The sequence below is a fragment of the Lathamus discolor genome, chromosome 5 (genome assembly GCF_037157495.1).
Source record: "Lathamus discolor isolate bLatDis1 chromosome 5, bLatDis1.hap1, whole genome shotgun sequence".
NCBI lineage: Eukaryota > Metazoa > Chordata > Aves > Psittaciformes > Psittacidae > Lathamus > Lathamus discolor.
Window position 1 is genome coordinate 83,857,640 of NC_088888.1, and position 21,848 is coordinate 83,879,487.

Genomic DNA, 21,848 nt, shown 5'->3' on the forward strand with positions numbered 1-21,848 from the left:
CATCAAATACTTCTCTGAATTTCTGGGGGCTTTTAAGAATATTTGGGTTGAAGTATTTTCAGAACAGTCTGTTTCTTTAACTTTCCCCGACTTTTGTGCCTGAGTTTGGCAAAAGTAACACTTCATGGTATTTGAAATGTACTGATGGAGTAATGGTTGTATGCTTAAGATCTAAATTTGAATCAGCTGTTATGTTAAGGTACCAGACAGATTTGTTTTATGGAAAACAGTAGTTGTTCTACTGCTTTTTCATACTTAGTTCAAAAAGCTACTAGTAACAATATAAGGTTTGAAATTCAAAAGCAAAGTGTTATTTCTGTCTCTCAGTATCCACGACTATTCCTTTCGAATATCACTGTTAACTCCCATCGCTCTGCTGTTACCTGAGGTCTAGGGGCAAAGTGAAAGCTCCAGACAAGGTTTTAGATGAGTCAAGTTCCTTTCAGTATTTCTGCTCAACAGGAATGTGTTTATGACCTTTCACTATTGAGCTAAACATAAAACTAGGTACACCGATCAAAGGCTGATATTCAGATGTCTGTCACTAGCTGGACAAGTTATTTGGTTTCCTTTGCACAAACATCTTAAGGCTGTTGTTTTTCATCAGTTTTCCTGTGCTACTCACTACCTGTCATGTTAAAGGTGAATTGATTGACACATTTCACAGTAAACTCTCTAGGAGAGGAAGGAAAGAATGGTATAAATAGAATAAGTGGCAGAGGTCAAGAAATAGAGTTGAAAATAATCTGTCACCAATTATGAATTATATAAGAGATCTCAAACTGACTTTGGTTTGTTATCATGAAATTATTTCTAGTCTGGTTAGATTAGGCCCATACTTAAAATTACATTTCTAAAAACAGTAAAAATATTCAAATCAAAACTTAACTTTTCTCCAGAAATACTTCAATTTTCCTAATTTGCAGAAAAATTTTTAAACACTGACTGCCACAGTTTGTTTTAATGATTATTCTTAAATACTTTTAATGGTCTTCTAATGTTCATATTCATTGTAGTGTCTCCCGTAGAATAACATTTTAAAACAAATAGAAAAACGTAAGATCACAGAGGCATGGTTTTGTTACTGAGTATTTTTCTTCTTTCTGCAAATCTAATACGTAATATTTAATATTGGCTATGCTCAAATGGAAAACCTGTGTCAATACGAGCAAAAGCCATGTTGTATGGCTGTATGCTTCAGCATGTTACAGATGAATCACCATGAAGAAAATAAACCTGAACATGATTGCTGTTGGACTATCAGAATTGTCATATTTGAGTAGTGGTGGAAATAACTGATTAAATTCTGAAGGCACAGTCCAGCATTTATTTGCAATGAGAACATGAAATCTAAAATAATTAGAGGAGAATTCTGTTGCTAGCATTAGTCTTGATTTAATTTAGGAGCACTAAAATTTTAACAAAGTATTGTATGTTTACAGATGGGTCACTTTAAAATTATCAATATCAAAAGCAGAAATGATTATGAATTTATTAGCAAAGCTACCATTTTAAGAAATTATTGTGTATAAAAACATGCAGTGCAAATAACTACTATTCCTATTCAAGATAATTTTCCTTGAGGCCACAAATTACAGTACCGTGCAGTCAGAGCTGTAAATATGCATCATGTCTAGATACTAGCTATATTTTAAGCTGATTCCTGCACTGAATGAAAATGTAAGCTTGTTTTCACTAGTGTGTTCTACTGAAATAAGCTTAAAATTGTACTTTTCCACATATTTAGTAAATGCAACCAATGTACACAGATATAGAAATATTGTAGTGTAAGGGGAAACTCATTACAGCTCGTCAGACTTTGCCCATATTTAAGCATTTTAAGTATGCTTCCTCTTGCTAATTTAACTAATTCATTATTTAAAACGTTGGAGAGATAAGGAAATTAAAAATGTTCTTTGTTTCTCCTTTAAGCCTTGCTTAAAATTTAAATAAAAGAAACTTTTATTCTTGATATCAGTAATACATAATTTATAATAACTTTGAGTGCAAAAGAATAAAAGTAGGTTTGGAAGGACAAATAAATATACTGGTCAGCATTTCTAACATGTCAAATTATTTAGGGAAGGATATATAAATAAAAATAGAGAGTAGTTAAACCTTTGAAAATCCATAGTGCTATCTCAATTTCTGTAGATAGCTAGTGCTTAATATGAAGTTATTTCCTAGTAGTTCACTTTTTTTAGTGCTTAGTGCAAAAATCACATAGGCTTTGTAACTTACATAGGAAGAGTAAATTAGAAAAAAAAAATAATAAATTAGAAGAATATGGCAGCTAATGATACTAATAATAAGCTTAGTAACTGATTTTGGCGATTTTTAAGTAGTTGTTTTATCAAAACCCACTCTATTGTAGAAATCAGACTTTTTGTTGTAATTTTTATACATATCAGAATTCATGTTTGGGGTCTTTTTGGGTTTTTTTTTTTTGTTTTTCATTTAGTCTTTCATGTCACAATTGTTCCTTAAATTAAAATTCATTATTCATAGTCATGTTGGCAAAATCGTGCAGTGTTTATTTGCCATGAGTTAGGGTTAGGGAGTGTGACTATCTCTTACAGCTTTATTAACAAATATTAGAGCAAGCCATGTATGTCTTTCAGACTAGGAAAAACTGGGCCCATCACAGATTTTGTTCATGGCTCAGAAGCCAATTTTCTTTCACTTGTCGAACAATACTGTTGATACATTTACTGTTCCTACATGTCGTAAAGATCAGGTAAATAATTCATTATAAGGAGACTGAAAGGTAGTGAAGTTGCTGGGACTTCACTGCATAGATCTTGTTTTATTTTGTCTTTCTTTAATAAAGTTAAAGTAAGGGTTAAACTAGCTGAAAATGAACAGGTATCTTCTTTTTTGGTTGGGTTGTTTTGTTCTGTTTTTAATAAGCTTCCTTATTTAGGACGCTTGCTTATTTAGGATATAAATGCAAACATACTTGCATAACGAAAACATTGTCATTATGAAAAATGGGAATAATCTAGTGTTAGTGAATATGTATGTTCTGTAAATGGTTAAATCAATAACTTAAAAGTGAAGCTTTAAAGTAGTAACTCAGAAAAGACCCTTAAATTAACATAAAAGGCTGCATAAATAATGTTAGGAGCTCAATATGGTTTAGAGCAATTGCAAATATGATTTCACAGATGCTTACATTTTTATGTTCACATTTATTTCACAAGGTTAAATGAACTGCTGTTAGCACTAGCAAAATGAAGTTTGTGATGTAAAGTTTTCTGTAGAGGCAGAGAGGCCATAATTTTCCAGGGGAAAAAAAAATCTCAAAGTCAAACCTGAGTTTTTTTGCTGGAGTACATCTCGCATTGTGTACCAGTGTTGAGTGGTGTTATGATATGCTTATGCTGTCTGGCCTTAATGGAAAAAGAGTTGCACCACAAGAAAAACAGTCTGGCAGAAGAACTTGGAACACACAGAATAAAGGGAAATTTCTAAATTTCCATTTGTGTGTTTCTGTTTCCAAGCAGGATATCTTGTTGTCTTTCCTGTAAATTAAAAACTGTAATGCCACCTCCAAATGACCTAATTTCATAGTATCTTCAGAAATGAAATTACTTCCATTCAAATTCTGCTCAGGATGTGGAAAAGTACCTGGAGTACATATCTGTATGTTAGAAATTCTACTGAACCTACACGTGCAAAGTACGGGCTTGAAGATTTACTGTGTTCATAATTCAGATCCTTGTTGTGTGTGATGAACAAAAAGGTTGTAGTTTCTATTTGCCAGATGTTCAGTTGCCATTTTCCAGTAAAGTAGCATTGACTAGGGCTTAAGGAAATGATTAATTCTTCATTTACAGTGTTAGAGAAGGGAAAATATGCAAATTCTCTTAAATAACACTTTTTTACCACACAGACAGAGCTAATTGAATAAAGACAAGCTAGTGTGCACATATAGTTCTTGCTATGTATACAAGAGATTTAAAAAAAATCTGGTTTTAACCCCATGTATAGCTGGTGAAGCCCACTGTTCTTATATATACTGTGCTCTATATTGTAAAAGGGAAGGGTATGTACAAGGAACAACTATGATGTTATTTATTATGTTCTTTAGAGGACAAGCAAAAGATGATTTGAAGGAACTCAAAGCTACCATTTATTTTAATCTGTTTACAATTAATAGTAATATATAATTACCATAAATAAACAGAAAGAAGTACATGACTAGGTGTCCTGGGTTCAGCAGTAGCAGTCATTTTTCTCCTACTTAGTAGCTGGTTCAGTGCTGTGTTTTTGACTTTCAGCCTGGGAACAACGCTGATAACACCAATGTTTTTAGTTACTGCCCAGATGTTTAGTCCAACCAAGGACTTTGTGACTCTTCTGCTCAGGATGGGAAGGAGAGAGGAGGGTAAGCTGGGAGGAAGCAGAGACAGGACACCTGACCTAAACTAGCTAAAGAGGTATTTCATACCACAGCACGTCATGCCCAGTATATAAACCGGGGTCAGTTACCCGGAAGATCTAGATCACTGCTTGGGTCAGGCTGGGTATCTGTTGGCAGGTGGTGAGCGGTTGTATTCTCTTCCCTTGTTATTTCACTTACCATTATTATTGCTGGCGGTAGCAGTAGTGGTTTTGTGTTATACCTTAGTTACTGGACTGTTCTTATTTCAACCCGTGGGAGTTACGTTCTTTTGATTCTCCTCCCTGTCCCTCCAGGAGCAGGGGAAGGAAGAATGGGGAAGAGTGAGCGAGTGGCTGTGTGGTTCTGAGTTACCAGCTGGGCTTAAACCACGACACTAGGTGTCAAATCATAGTCCTCCAGTCCCTAGCTTTATACACTGCATATTTGCCACTACCTGGCTTCCTGTCATTTTATGTTGTTTGGGGTATACTGTGCTTTGACTGACTGTCCCACAGAGGATAGTCTCTCAGCCTTTCCTCATCTGAGAGATGTTTTTGGCCCTTCACTGGACTCTTTCCAGTATCTCCATCTCTGTGTTATACTGGGTAGCCTAGAATTGACACAGGACTACAGGTGTGGCCTCTCCAATGCTGAGAAGAGAGGCAGAATCACCTTACTCAACCTGTTGGCAGCCCTCCTAATGCAGCCTGGGATATCGTACCCTTTTGCGCTGCAAGGGCATGTTTTTGCCTCATGTCCAATTTGGTGTCCATCGGGACCCCACAGTCCTTCTCTGCGAAGTCTTACAGCTATTAACACCTTTTTTATCTGCCTATACTTATATGTCATTTATTGTAACATGGCACCTACAGTTGCTGTAAATCTACATAGAGATGAAATAATGCATCTTTTTTTTAATGCATGATGTACATATATATGAGTAAAGTTTTGTGCTTGCTTATGTCATGAGGAATCTGCAAAGCATAAAATTTCAGCAGCTGATTGATAGATGGTTTTAGTGAGACCAGAAAAAATACTGCTGCTTTCTAAACAAAACTGTTGACAGCCTCCTTTCACATCTAATTTTATAATCCATTTCTATGAGAGCTTTTTTGGAAGTGAGTCATTATTGCACGTTCCTGCTTTATGTAGAAACCTAACCTGCCATTAGAACAGTTTTTAATAGGTGTTTAAGAGTTACGTGTGGGTATGAATTAGTCGTCTCCATTTTGGCCTTTGTACCATCTTTTTTTTCCCCATTTTAACACTTGTTTTCATGGCACTGATAAATATGCGGAGAATTCAAGAAATCTAAGGAAAAAAAATAAAAAAAAATTGAGGTATTTAATAAGTAGTTTGGGTGTGTCTGTGATGTAATAGAAAACATTTACATGTGGCCTACTAATGTGATTTGTCTCAAATGTGTTTTCTTTTTTCTGTCCTTGGCACATTTCCCAGAAAATTATTTTCTCTTCCCAAGTTTGTCTCTCAATATTATATTTAAGCAAACACAAAATATTTTAACAAAATCTGTCTCCTTTATTAATCTTTGATTTACTGTCGCTTCAGATATTTCCCAATTCTTGGACTTATGCTGCCAATTTTCTTCTCTCTTCGTGAAGAATATTTTGCAGTTCTTGAACCTGAGTTCAGGAGTATGGGGCAGTAACAGTAAACTATCAATTAAGATTTTCTATTTTCTTTCTTTAACAGATGGAGTCTACAAGATGTAGTTAGTTGCATGGAATAGCCTTGCCTATGTAAACCACAAAGGATAAAATGTTACTTTCTTTTTTTGACTAGAATATGTAGTTAACTCATCAGTATATACTGATCCTGTCTTGAGTGCCCAACCTACTTTTACTCCATTATTTTTCTGTTATTTCACTCTGTAAAGACGTCACTGATGTTTCATATTTGTCAAAATGGTCTATCTTAACTCAGACAGATACCCTTCAAATTTATTTTCTGACAAAGTTTATCTCAGTGGGTTCAGAAAATCCATGTCACAGAAATACTGGGTGTGTTCCAAAAAAGCACAACAACTGTGTTAGTCAACATGAGCACAAAACAAATCAAGTGCAGCTGGGAAAGTACGAATCACAAATACGTTATGTACAAATGGGCTGGTGAAAAATATGATTTGACCAGCTGTAGTAAAATATACACGTAAATAATTTTACTCCAAGTACTAGAATCAGTGGAGCTCTTCCACAATATCTGACACCTCAGGACAATCAAGCTGACCTTGACCTTAAATTATTAACTTCTCTTTTTTATTTTGTTATCTTTTTCCAATAAAATACAGGAGAGTGTTAGAGTATCATGATAGAAACTTCTGGAACAATTGCACAATATGCTTTTCCTTTAGAGTTCTGATCCTTAACTTATATTTTTAAACTATCTTAGAAAATAAAATAATTTGCTGTTAATGTAGGAGTTCATAGCCCATATCTCCTTGAAACACAACAATCTCTGTTTCCAAAGTGCATATTCAGTAATAAAACAGCTGAAATGCAACAATATGATTTGCAGACTGCGAACACCTGTAGATGCCACAATGCTGGTCCATTTCACATTTGATCATCATGCTATGGCAGTTCATTTACATACTCAGCTTTTAAAAACACTAGTAACTTTTTTGTTATTAATAAAGCCAGTTTACATGGATTCTGATAGTCTTTAAAATCTACCCTGAAGGCTGTTGCAATGTTTAGCCAGTAATGAAATAATGCACGTCAGTCATGCTTACCACTTAAAGTGTTTCCTAACTTTTAACAGAAAAAAGCCTTGTTAGAAGTAAGCATGTCACATTAGAGCGGTAGATGTAGTTTTTCTTGATTTCAGTAAGGCATTTGATACTGTCTCCCACAGCATCCTCATAGATAAGCTAAAGAAGTGTGGGCTTGACGATCAAGTAGTGAGGTGGATCGAGAACTGGTTGAAAGGAAGAAGGCAGAGAGTTGTGGTCAATGGTGCAGAATCTAGCTGGAGGTCTGTGACTAGTGGAGTTCCTCAGGGGTCGGTGCTGGGACCGGTGCTGTTTAATATTTTCATCAATGACCTGGATGAGGGAACTGAGTGCACCCTCAGCAAGTTTGCTGATGACACAAAACTGGGAGGAGTGGCTGACACACCAGAGGACTGTGCTGCCATTCAGCGAGACCTGGACAGGCTGGAGAGTTGGGCGGGGAGAAACTTGATGAAATTTAACAAGGGCAAGTGTAGAGTCTTGCATCTGGGGAAGAACAACCCCATGTACCAGTACAGGTTGGGGGTTGACCTGCTGGAAAGTAGTGAAGGGGAAAGGGACCTGGGGGTCCTGGTGGATAGGAGGATGACCATGAGCCAGCAATGTGCTCTTGTGGCCAAGAAGGCAAATGGCATCTTAGGGTGCATTAGAAAGGGAGTGGTTAGTAGGTCAAGAGAGGTTCTCCTCCCCCTCTACTCAGCCTTGGTGAGGCCGCATCTGGAATATTGCGTCCAGTTCTGGGCCCCTCTGTTCAAGAAGGACAGGGAATTGCTTGAAAGAGTCCAGCGCAGAGCCACAAAGATGATTAAGGGAGTGGAACATCTCCCTTATGAGGAGAGGCTGAGGGAGCTGGGTCTCTTTAGCTTGCAGAAGAGGAGACTGAGGGGTGACCTCATCAATGTTTACAAATATGTAAAGGGTAGGTGTCAGGATGATGGAGCTAGGCTTTTTTCAGTGATATCCAGTGATAGGACAAGGGGCAATGGGCGTAAACTGGAGCATAGGAAGTTCCACGTTAACATCAGGAAGAACTTCTTTACTGTAAGAGTGACAGAGCACTGGAACAGGTTGCCCAGGGGGGTTGTGGAGTCTCCTACACTGGAGATATTCAAGGCCCGCCTGGACAAGTTCCTGTGTGATGTACTGTAGGTTACCCTGCTCTTGCAGGGGGGTTGGACTAGATGATCTTTTGAGGTCCCTTCCAACCCTTGGGATTCTGTGATTCTGTGATTCTGTGAAAAGAAGCCTTCTGCTGAATGGAAGTGTTTGCATTGCTGGGCCGCTCTAGTTAATAGTCAATTCAGCAGATATTGACCTTTCTCTTTTTTTCTTTTTCTTTCTTTTTTCTTTTTTTTTTTTTTTTTTCGGTAGAACATAGGCAGGAAAAATATACTTCATGTTTTTTTGAGACTATGTGAAACATGCCTTTGCAGTTTCACACAGTTTAGTCGGTCAGAAATTTAGCACTCAGCATCTGAGCATTAGTGCATGTAATACTATCACCATAGAACTAGAAGATCTGCATTTATGCTATCTATCTAAATTGATACCCGATATAATATCTAATACACTGTATAGGAGACAGTATTTTTTATGCCATGAGTTTTTTAGTACTGCTTAATTAGGATACTGATGCACAATTTCATATTAAGGGTGTTAAAGAAGTTGCATATCTATATAATCCTGAGAATTTCCATAGTAAATTATTTTATATTGAGTTCTATTTGGACTGCATTCTGAACCTTACAACTCATATGATTAGAAATACCTGTAGTTTAGGCATGTCTGTTTAATATCTAAGCAAAATATTTTTATATAAGAGATGGTATCTTTTATTAGAAAAACCTTGGAGAAGGAAGGCAGAGATAATAAAGGATTTGCAGGTACACAAGTTGGTTATTAAAAAAGGTAGCTAAAAAGTAGTGTTACATGCCTACGTTATCACAGTTGTAGGTCAAACTATTGATATATTTATGAAATTGTCAAGTTTTGAAATGGTGAAGTGCCTGTCAGGAGAAAAAAATGCACATCAATCAATACTAATACCTGTTGTAATTATAGTAAAATTACAAAAAAAAAAAAAAAAAAACCCACAAAAAAACAGATTATTTATTTTACTTAATACATTACAGAGATACGAATGTGTTTGTATGCCTGGATGGGAAGGAACATTCTGTGAAAATGAATCTAATGAATGTAATTCAGAGCCTTGTAAAAACAATGGCACCTGCACGGATCTTTTCAACAGCTATCGGTAAGTGTTGCATCTTCTCCCTATATGGTTATGTTCCAGGAATGACAGACTTATGCATCCAGTTATAATTCTATTGCTCAGCTTGGGAATGGAATGTTATTACACAAATGAGCAAACAACTTATGTCATAGATAAAAAGTGCTTTACTTTATGTTCATTTGAAGTCAGCAGACATAATTAATTGTAGATGGAGAATTAAAAAAAAATGCATCCATTCAAAACACTTAGCAAGTAATCTAACCTGGAGCTGTAATTTGTCAAAGAATATATAGGATCTTTTTCTATCATGTATGTCCTGTAAGCACAGGAGATACTTTAAAAGTAGCGGGAGTGGAGGGTTGTACAGTCTTAGGAGATGAGATTGTATCATTGCTGCCACCTTGTGGTTTAAAAGATAGGAAAATAGAAATTTACAGGCACACTGGGAGAAAGCATGAGGATTTGACACCATAGTATTCATAACTTAAACCCCAGTCTTTATTTCATGCATGCATTTATGGTTTAAAAGTGATTCTTTTTTTACTCTTACGAAGCTAAGGACTCCATAAGCCATCTAGCAATCAGCTTCTGTTATTTGTATCCAGGGTTTACCTATATATAGATGTCAGGACTAGCTAAAGCAGTCCTGTATCGAAATGTAAACCCTTAATAGATACTGATAGCTGCAGAAAGAATACAGTGTAATAACTGTACACAGTACAGTCTAGTTGTTGTGTCATGATTATATTCCTGGTAATATAGACAATAGTCAGAAAGAAAACCTACCACAGCCACAAACAGACGCAATTCCTCAAATAGCCAAACATAAATTCATCTAAGTTAAATAATGCATATAATATATATATATTTGCATTATTCTGTTTTCAGGATTTAACTGAAATACTTTGAGTCATCCTAGGACAGCATAGGTACCTGTCCTATTTTGGCAAAATATTTTCAGAAATATTTTCAGTCCAGTAAGAGAAGAAGAAGCCTATTGAGCCTGAGAAAATCTGTTAAAACATTTTAAGTTGATTTTTCTTTGGGGGGGAGGGGGAGGGTTAAGTGGGTTGGGACATACTTTTTTTTTTTGGTAATTATTTTTGTGAAGATTGTAGGGTTGTTTGTATTCTACTAACAAAAAGTAATTTTATAGTTGTGTACTGTTTATGTGTGATAAGCTGGTTGAATTCTTACATGATAATGTGGATTATATAGGCAAATGTACAGTTTCACCACCCTCAAGGGCAGTTCTGTGTGCAAGAATATTTTGCAACCATGTATCATTACCTGCCATTATATTATACCTTTTTTTTTTTCAGTCTCTGGAGCGTTATATATATTGCAGAAGGTAACACAGCTTCTGTCTTTATTCTTACCTAGGCCAACTATGTATGAGCAAATCCAAGGACTTCCTACTGTTTGATGAGAAAAAAGCTGCTCATAAAGTACTTTTTCTGGCTTTGCCAAATACTGAACTGTTACAGAAAATGTTTACAAGTGAATCGATTTGAACTGCAAGCACCACAAGTCTAAGACTTGGCAACAACAAGGAAAATTAGTCTAGATCCATGGTTTTGTTGTATAATCTAAAGCAATTTAATTTCAATCATTAGAGTTGTCCTAGTTTATACTCTCAGATATTAAAGGGCATTTTGGTTCTGTTCACAATTATTTAATGTAAAAAAAAAGTGTGATTTCTATTTTTTTTTAACACTTTTCTCTGTAAAACTATAATGACAAAACCAAGTGTTCCTCTCATGGTAGCTAAGTAGTGGACCTGACAAGTACCTGATCCTGGGGATATCCAGCCATAGCTTTTAAAATGAAGTCTTTAAAACAGGATAACTGGATTCTAACTGCTTGATAGAAAAAGATCATTGGCATTCTTGAGCTGTGCCTAGGTATTGTGTTGGACAAGCACTAGCTGCTCTGACCAAAGTCAGATCAGGAACTGGTTTGGAAATGCAGCAGTGATAGACAATGCAGCTGCCTTCCTGGCCAGGTTCTGGCACTGTTTATTTTCCTGATGTAAGTTTAGTTGCTGGACACGATACTCAGAAATTTCTGAAATTCTTTGGCCACACCGTCACTAGTACTTGATATTACTTCTAATTTAAATTGATGTATAGACAACATAGCTTTCTTTTATGCCTTTGCTAACACTCATTAGTTTACTTTAAAGTATTTCCAAATCCACCTGAAAACCTTTTGAAAAATTTAGTGTGCAACAGCATAAAAAATAGATTTTTGTATAGAAAAAGAAGGAAAAAATATAATACAAAAGGAAATATTTTTGTAGCAAGTTTCAGATCTGTAATAATGAGAATAATAGTACAAACCATAAAATCATAGAACAGCTAGAGTTGGAAAGGACCTTAAGATCATCTACTTCCAACCCCCCATAACCACTAAATAAAAAATTATCTTTTACATTCATTTATTTATATGGTGCTATTTCTCTTTTAACATTGATCTGCAAACTTGCTGCCAAAATTGAAGGATCTACAAGTATGCCAGAACTGAATGCTTTCCTGTATGGATTCCATCATACGAAAATAAATCACACACTGACGGGGGAAATCAAAGCTTTCTCAGTTGTGCGCTTTTATTTTAAGGAATGAGAATAAGAAATTCAGAATAAGATACTTAATCAAGAGTTAATCTTGAATTGTTAAATATGAATAATTTCCTATGTCATTCGTGTTTCATTCCTGTTTACTTTTGTTCAGGCTGATAAACTAAGGAATTTGTTTTTCTCCTTTCTCATTTTTCAGTTTGGCACATGGCACAGCGAAGTCAGTAATTTAGAATAGTTTAATGGATATATTTCCAATATCCTTTGAACCTCACTCTAATTCTCATGGCAGCATAATCTCTCAAATTATGTCTCTGAACATTTGCAGCATCTATTATGCTAAATTCCCTAGTTCTTCTCTATCCTATTGTATCATCTCTCCTGATACTTTTGAGTACTTTTGCCCTAATAACATCAAGCTCTAATTAAAGCCCTTATGTCCCCTTTGCTTTTACCAGCTCATAGGGAAACTTTAAGTGAAAACTCTCTTCAAATCTTCTTGCAAAATAGTAGGCAACATAGTTTTATGGATGAACCAGTGCTTCTAATGGTGTAGAATAGTTTTGGACTTGGCTGTAATCATTATGACATTGAAACTTGGAAAATTAACCAAGTGTCTTTCCAAAGTACTTGCTGTTAATCATTATCATTGCATGTATAACACTATTAGTCCTTACCATTATTAACTTTAAAAATAACATTATTTCTATTTATATATGTATATTTATCATGTTTATATAATCTTGCAATGCTGTGGAACTTATGCTGTTTATTTAGCACTGCTAGCTGTGACTGTTGATGGCTCTTAGCTGCTGAGGTCAAGGTAGCGAGTCCCTAGAGTTCTTCAGTGACAGAAGCAGGAACCTCACTGGCCTGTCTTCTTTCCTAACTTTCCTCACTGGTCATCAATGTTTTATGCTTCATGCCTCCTCTCTGAAAGAAAACTGTGATCTTATATGCCCTTGAGTTCTTACTTTTTGAATAAAAAAAGGGGACCCCTTCTTGTTTCACTTACTTACTTTTGCAGACACAGACATCTTTCCTGCCTGGGCATTCTTATGCTTTAGATTTTAATTCTGATACATGTTTTCTTACACCTTGTGCACCTATATCACAGGTCTCCATTTGCCTTTTCACAATTACAATAATATTTACGTATGTAAGCCTAGTTGTGTTCTGTAAGTGGCGTTAAAGTATTATGAAATACTAATTTTTTCTAGTTATGGTATTGTAGTGTGCTTATGTCTGGAACAAGTATTACGTACAGTTCCTTTAGCCTGCTTCAAAGCATCTGTTTTTTGGGTGCAGTGATCCTTTTCTTTGGCTACATATGATACAGATCTGATTTTTGTCTAACATTATGACTGTTTACACATGGGTACTCAGTAAAAAACTGTAGCTGGTTTTGTAATCTTTTTACATGACTCTAATTCTAGGAGCTAGCTTTTTCTTTTCAGAGGTGACTCTGAAACACTTCTTTCCCAATAACTTCTGCAAAGACAAATGACACAAGTTGGTAAATGCCAATGTCACCTTTAAATATGAGGCTTCTTAAGTTCTTTGTGAGAAATTACTTATAATGTGCAAAAATATTGTCTGTTTAAATGCTCTTTATTTAAATTCTTACGTTGCTTATCCTGTCCTGTAAGAGGCCCTGGTTTTCCTATCTCCCTTTAGACTCTGAATTGTGTTTAGAGTAGAAGGTCTTTTGAGTCATTTCAGACTGTGCTAGTCTTCCTTAGCAACGCTTCTTCAATTAGTAACTATGCCCCAATCACCTTTCTTCGTCTTTACTTAGATAATAATTTATGCTAGCTGACAATTTGGGTAACTACACTGTCAACCAGAGTTAGACTTATTTTATCTCTTTCCTATTATTTTCACAGTCAGTTCCCAAATACGCCTTGCCCAGTAGCTCCCCTCTTTGCTTCTTAGCATTTGAAGCCATGTCTTCTTTTCAGAATAAAAAAATAGTTTTTCATTAGTGTAGCTGTCATCTCCCTGTGCTGAGTTCTTGAAAAAGGACTAGCCTTATGTCATGAGACATTCAGTGTTAGACATACCATAATCCTTAATTATATTACTGTTACAGAAAAGAAGCATACAGTTTTGCTCTTTTTTCCCAACATCTGGGGAGGATTTGCACAGTTTTAACTGTGCTTTAGGAAAGCACAATTAAAGTCAGCCTCTCTGTTTTCTCTGAATGATGCAAGAATTGTTCTTTGCCAAGTTTTATAAGCTGGTGATTCGGAAATTAGGGGTGGGTGAATATCTGAAAGACACATGAGTAAAAGCATGCATATTTATGCAGCATATTTTTAAGATACTTTTATTTCTAAATGAATGGCTTTTAAACTATCATGGGATTCAAAAGAAAATTGTGATATGATTATAATCTAAATGTTGAGTTCAGTCTGCCTTCTGTTTTTACTGGCACTCCTTTAAACTACTTTACTTCTATACTCTTTCTTGCTTTTTCTCCCCCAGAAGCAATAAACAGCTTTTCCCACAGATGGGGATCAGCTTGGCATTTAATGGTCCCAGATGCCAAACTCTGGAACATTTTTTTTTGCAAGCATCTGGCTTCTTAGCTGGCATTTCTTCACGGTTCTTTGGCCAGCTCTTCCTCTCTTGCTGCAGAGATGTTTCCTGAAGCACTTATCGGTTGTACTTCTGACTTATATTTAGTCCTGACTTCTTCTTGGTTTTTTTTCATCTTACTACCAGTTATATATTCACCACTTACTGAAAATCATCTTTAAAGGATTCATATGGATAGTCAGATTTACTAATGAATTATCTAAAGAAATTTGTGAAAGCAACAGCAAGTGTTCCCTCCAAAGATAACAAGTGTTTTATAATTTTGTCTCTGGTAATACTGCTAAGAACCAGAAATGTGTAGAATGCTGCTTGTTATACTGCAGTGTGTGAATTCAGCTTTAGGGTTTTTGTTGCCTGAGGCAAACAACAAAATAGTGCTGTGCCATCTCAGTAGCATTTACGTAAAAGTTGCTGACATTCTGCACCCCTTAGGGCATATTTTGGACATTATTCAACAGTTTTCTGAAAGTACTATGGCATTTTTATTCAAAATCCCAATGAAACATAAAATTTAAAAGGATGCACAGTAGGTACCTGGAAAATACCTCCTCCACCCCAAACAGATCATCAAGTTTTCCTTCCTGAACAATAGAATTGGTCTTCCTGGTATATTCAATCATTGTGTGGCATATTTTAAATAAATGTTTTAGAATATCTTTCCATTACAGACACACAAAAAGACATGAAAATAATCATCTGATCAACTCACAGGTTAAATGGAGGGAGTACAAAACAGTTTCTAAAATAACGAGGTACCTGAGGCATAGCTTTGAGAGTGCCTGAAGTGTGATACAAAAGTTACCCAAATTTATCAGTGCTGTAGGGCAGTTAAACAGTTTCAGTGTAAATAATGTTAAGTATATAAGCACAGCTAACAGAGACAGCTAACAGATGAAGCAGTTTGCACATCAGTGTCTGAGCTGATTTTCTGGGAAGTATTTCTGGGGTCATCAGAGGACTGCTGTGAACTCTTTGAGGAGCTTCAGGGTGCCTGCTGCTCCTGTGAAGGGATAGCTACAGGAAGCTGTGACTGCTATCAAGCTGTAGCAGTTTCCCACAAGCTTTGTTGTCAACTTTTCTTGAGTGATCCTGATTGATGGAAACTTTGTTTATTTCCAGCTGACTTCTCATTAGGGACAGTCCAGCATCCTTTCAGCAAATGCTGGAAAGAGTATGTAACTACCAAGCCTAGAGCACAGCCAGCACAGGCACTAGTGTAGAAGGGGGCAAGAAACTGTTGAGGACGCTGTGTACTTCGGTGAGGTGCTACCGGACACTATTTCTTAGCAGCCAGAGCAGCAACGACCTCAGCATATTAGAGACCTCAGACGGGATTGAGGTCCTCAGAGGGAAGGTAGTTCTGCAGGCATGGTGCTGCAGACATGTCTAGGGATACTTGCTGAGCCTAGGACCAGAGGTTACAGTGTCCTTGCCTGCAGGAAGTACTTGTGTGCTGGAGAAGGATCAGTGCTGCCGAGTAAATGAGCTGCAGGAGGCAGTAATCAGACTGCGCAGTTTGAGAGATGATGAGAACAGCATTATATTCTCCAAAACTCTGTGCTTAGGAGGCTTGTAAGTGAGACTCCAGTGATGATGAAGGCTGGAAGACTGTGATATGGACAGCACAATGAGGGCTTCTGTCCTACATGCAGAAGCCTCTGCAACTACAGAGTTGATTCAGCAAGCTGGTAGCAAAGGGACCAGAAGCTCTTTCCAGCTGGTTCAGCTGAACCTGAGCCATGAGGCAGCACTGAGAGACGAGGAGTGAGTGTACTAGAAGACTCCCTGCTGCAGGATCTTGATAGGGTGTATTGTGAGTCCTGAGGGAACTTTCAAGGCCACTTTTGATTATCTTTAAAAGGTCTTGGGGACTGGAAGAGGTCCATGAGGATTGGAGGAAAGACAGAAACTGAAAGAAAATATGTCAGAAAATGGAATGGAAAAGTGCAGAAAAAAAAGCAAAAAAAAAAAAAAAAAGAATGGTGGAAATAGAAAATATTGCTGATATCTTCATGAAAGGCAAGAAGGAGAATCTGTGAAACTGTGGATCAGTCAGCCACACTCTCATGCCTGGGAAGGTGATGGAGCAAATAATCCTTGAAACCACTTCCACACATGATGGAAAAGAAGGTGATGCAAAACATAGGTTTATGAAAAGAAAATTATGCCTGATAATAGCATTCAATGAGATGACTGGCTTGATAGATAATGGGAGAGCTGTAGGTGTTGTTTATCTTGACTTTAGACACTTATTGTAGATAAAACTGACTGCATTGCCAGGCACAAAGACCAGATGATCAGTCAGTTGTGATGTACCCACAAGATAAATAAGGCAGAAAGAGATGGGACTATTTAGCCTGGAGAAGGGAAGGCTGAGCAAGATCAAAGAGTATAATACTGGGGAAGGGGGCAGTGAGACAGGGAGAAGGCACAGGTAAAGAAGACAGCCAGACTCTTCTCAGAGGTACCCAGTCAAAGGACAGGAGGCAACAGGTACAAACTGAAATATGTGGAAGTCCATTTAAATATGAGACTTCTTGGGTTTTTTTGTTTTGTTTTGTTTTGGTTTTTTTTTTTACTGTTAGGGTGGTTGAACCCTGGAACAGGTTGTTCAGAAAGATCCTCCTCGGAGATAGCCAAAACACAACTGGACAAATTCCTGGGCAGCCTGCTGTAGTTGAGCTGCTGTGAGTAGGAGCGTTGAACTAGATGATCTCCCGAGGTCCCTTCCAACCTCAGTGATGTTTTGCCTATTTATTTCTGTACCCATCAGATTTTTTTTTTTTTCTGTCTATATGCATAGATCCCTCAAAGTTTGGGTCTAAGTAAGTGATATTGACAGTATAATTAAGGAAAAGTGTACATGTACATATGCACCAGTTACTCGGCACTTCAAATCTCTTTTAGCTTTGGTCTACTCTATGCATACAAATTTATATTTTCAGTTTTTCAGTTTGGGTATATATCTGGGGATTCTGACATTTTTTAATAGCAAGTTTCATATATGCCAAAAACCTAAGATATTTATTATCCATATAATTATTATAGTTAGGAGTAATAAGAGAATAGTGGACTATATACATAAAATTGGTGATATTAATACAACAGTTTCTGGTCATGAGATTTGCATGGAAACATTTAATAGACAAATATGAAAAAAAGGGCTAAAAAAGAAAGAAAGATTGAACTGTGCTTCTGTTGCATTTAATTTCTCCTTTGGTGGCTGAAGTGAGAATGCAGAAAAAAACCCATGAATGTAAACTTCCACTTCATTTGGCATAATTTGTAACAGATTTGATAGAAAAATAGTGAGTCATATCAATTCTTATTCCTGCAGTGACAGGGTGTGGAGAATGAGCAAACTGAGTACCCTTTCCTTTCTGAGGAAAAGCCTTAGCTACCTCTTATATTTCCTCAGACCTAAGCTCCCTGACTTTAAGGTCACTGCTGAAGAGAAAATGTACAAAGAAGTGGACACATACAATTGGAAAGGTAATTGGAGTGAGAGCCAAAGGAGAAATCTGCAAGGACCAGTTTTAAAACTGTGCAAGCACACACTGAGCGGTATGAAGTGTGTATGAACAGGTGAATTCAGTACTCTGGTGTATGTAAAAGATACAAAATTAATTTGCATCTAAGGGTGAAGAAAGATTAAAAATAGCACTAGTAAAGTATTTTTGCAGAGATGGAAGAATTGACTCTGCAGGAGTTTGCCAAAAGCGGGTTAGAAAACTGTATGGAGTTGCATTTCAAAAATGGAACTGTTCAACAAATTAAGTCAGAATTTGGTAAAAGCATTGAGGCAAAGGAAGCAGAAGTTTGGAAAAACTGTTGAGACCACCTCCGAATATTCTTGTTGGGGTTTGAAGATAAGATGGTGGTGCATTAGAAGGCAGGTATATGAGGTGAAGTGCTGAATAAAAGAGTGAATAAATCTTAAGGAGAAGTGTGAGGGAGAGAGGAAGCTGGTGATCATGATGAGATTTGATCTAATAAATAAAAATAGAACAAAACATGCCCTATTGCCTTCAATGCAAATGACAACAGGTAGCATTGTTTGATTTTTTTAAAATTTATTTATTTATTTTGCCATAACCTATTTTGGTTACCTCAAAGTGAGTATGTAACTTCTAATATTTGGTATTTTTCTGCCTGTCAGAATCTGATGGAAGTTCCCATCATGTTATATAACAATGATATTAAAATTGAAATTCAACCGTGTGTCTTATGTAGCTACAGTTCTGGGCAATGACAAAAATGCTGCCACCACTAAGTACTTTTTGCAGGGGCTGTGTGTGTAAGAATTAAAACTACAATGGATAGAAATAAGGTAAGCAATGAAGAGAAGAACAGCTGAAAATGTTTTCAAGGCAGACTTCACTAACTCATTATTTCTAATCCAAATCTGTTACAATGTTTCTGTTGCTGATGATTCATAATAGACTCGATTTTGCTTGTTCTTTTTCCCGTCATTTAACAGTTCCCTAAAAGCATATTCACTTTTTTAATTCTGGAAATCTTTGTAAAATAGGAGGTTTAAACAAACAAACAAACAAAAAATGGAGCTGACACTTTAAAATTGGCTCATTAGAAATGAATGGGAAAACCATCTGTCATTGTTAGCTGCAGATTAGATATTTCATGCATCAGCAGTGTCTAATAGATGCACAAAGGAACAAAATTTAGAAAGGCTTATGGGCATTGCTGCTGACATTATATCCTGTTGAACCATGGAGAATGGGTAATAAACAGTTCCACATAAAAGGGCAGGACATTCTCTTTACTATAAAATCCGTATTTATTTTTTTTCACTTGATTTAAAAAATCGTTAGCAAAACCTACGTTTCACTTGTTTAAACAGATTTCATCGGTTTCATAGGTTTTACCTACCCTCTTAGAGCAATGCTAAAGTGGTTCAGGGTCAAAATTTTTGTAAATTGTCTCAGTTTTAATGCCAAAATGCTACCTGTGTGTATTTTGCACTGAAATAACATTCCAGCCAAAACAAAAGCAAGGTTTCATCTTCAGTTTGAGGCATTTTCTTTTGAAGCAAACAATAGCAGTCACAATTTGCCTAAGAACAACCAGCAAGACTACTTTGCAGGCAGCATTTTCTCTGTTTTGGGAGATGATAGGGAGAAAATTAATCATGACTATGTATTTAGTTGTAGTGTAGGTGAATACATTTTAGTTATGTCAAGCAGTTCAGTGGTGAAATACTATCTATCTATCTCATCAGTGGTGCTCACATACCTTAGATGAGTAGATTATATTACTATTGTTAGGTTACTGAGGTGATGAAGATAACACATGAAGAATTCTGCAAGACTATTAACAGAATAGCATAAAATCTAGTGTTTGTGAAACTGGCAGAATGTGACCTATAGCTAATGGAATAAAAATAGAGTTCTGTTTTGTAACATGTCTTCCATTTAAGACATGTTAAAAGAAATTAGTAGAAGACTTTTCTTTTTAAAAATATAAATTTTTTTAAAGATTGTGCTAGCAACTACAAAATTGGTTTTGAGGAAGAGTAGAATTTTATGCTTAGAAAACATTTCAAAAAGTATGAGTTATTCATCTAAAGCAGATGCATCTTTGAAATGATTGCTTATATATGAAATATATGTACAAATATACAAATTACACTGAATGCTTCTAGCATTGTAAACTGTATACAATACGTAATTAGAAAATCAACATAATTTTCCACACCACTATTTTCTATGGGTAATGGAATTTTAGTTAATAGCCTTTCTAAGTATGTCTGGGATTTAAACTGTTGTGTTCTGTTAAATAGAAGTATTATATGGAAGTTTATTTAGTCTGCTATTACAGATAGTGCACTGTTAGACGTCCTTTATAAAGCAGTGCTTGCTCTTCAGCAGTAGCAAGCAGACTGCATAATGCAGGATCTATAATTATCATATTTGCTTCCATCAAAAGCCAGTTTGGATGTGCAAAAAACATAAAAATATCACAGTTATAATAGGAGGCCTTTATCTTTTGAAGGTCACAAATAAGGGAAAAAGGAGCACAAATATGAAAGTCACATCCCTTTGTGAGCATCCGTAAGTGTTGCTATGTATGTCTCTTAGGTTTATTCATTCCCTATTGGGAAGGGGCAGTCATAAAATTTTCATAGGTTTGGTCTATTGAAGTAACCCAGTAAGACAGCCATAGTTGAAAGTTTGATTGTTTATATTATAGTATCAACAGTAGATAAAGCCATAAGTGACTCTTGGAGACAAATTGAAAATATTTTTTTGTTGTTGGCTTTTATAGCTTTATATCAGAACAATAATCTGTCTAAGGACAAAGCTATTTTTGAAATGCTGGTTGCAAAGACATGATAAGTTGAATTTTGTTTTGTTAACAGTCTGTAGTAGGGAAATACCTACCTCATCTTGTGACCGCAATATTTGAGCAGCATACACACACACATATATGCACAAGCTTCCCAGGGAAGTGGTGGAATCACTGTCCCTGGAAATGTTCAGAAAACATGTAGATGAGGCCCTTGGTGACATGGTTTAGTGGTGAACTTGGCAACCCTGGGGTAACAGTTTGACTTGATGATCTTAAAGGTCTTTTCCAACCTAGCTTAGCAGATTCTATGATTCTGGTTTTGGTTAATTTCTTTTTCTTGTTTGGTTGGTTGGTTGGTTGGGGTTTTTTTGGTGGTTGTTGTTTGTTGTTTTGGGTTTTTTTTAAATAACATTGAGAAATACTTTCTGAGTTGAACTTAAAAATGCTTACTTTTGCCCTTTTCCTATTGTTTATATGCTTGGAAGTTGTAGCACTTCTTTAGAAATATTTCATAGGCTTAATGAAATAATTCTTCCTAAGCAAACTTAGGCAAGGGCTGTGTTACATAATCTTTGGTAAACTTATTTGTGGCAAGATGGAATGTTACAGCCTCAGTTATTTGTTGGAAGTTACAATCTTCTTATATCTTCAGATGACTTCTAACAGATTATAGTTTTGTATATTAAATCATTAATGAAGATCAGTTTGCACAAAACATTTTTTCTTTTCTTTCTATTACTCTAATAACAAATTTAAGCCCAGAGACATCCTTGCTTCTTAAACTTTTTCTAAAATATTTTCTAAACTGCCAGTATTGATGAAAACACACTCTGTAGCTTTTCCAAAAGTTTTGCTTTGTACTGGCTCCTTTGAAAATCTGAGTTTATAATGTTCAAATTTATATTTATTTATATATTTATATTTACTAAAAAATTCAAATTAGCATTGTGAGAGTTGTTCACATGATAAATGATTCACCAGATAAACT

The 21,848-nt window shown here is 36.0% G+C and overlaps 1 protein-coding gene across 1 annotated transcript in view; it reads left to right on the forward strand.

The window, feature by feature from the left end:
- The window catches only part of EYS (eyes shut homolog), an 822,863-nt gene that overhangs the window by 311,018 nt on the left and 489,997 nt on the right, over window positions 1–21,848 (forward strand). Inside the window, exon 22 of the mRNA XM_065682611.1 lies at window positions 9,272–9,393. Coding sequence (XP_065538683.1) covers window positions 9,272–9,393 — 122 coding nt within the window. The remainder of the gene's footprint in view (window positions 1–9,271; window positions 9,394–21,848) is intronic.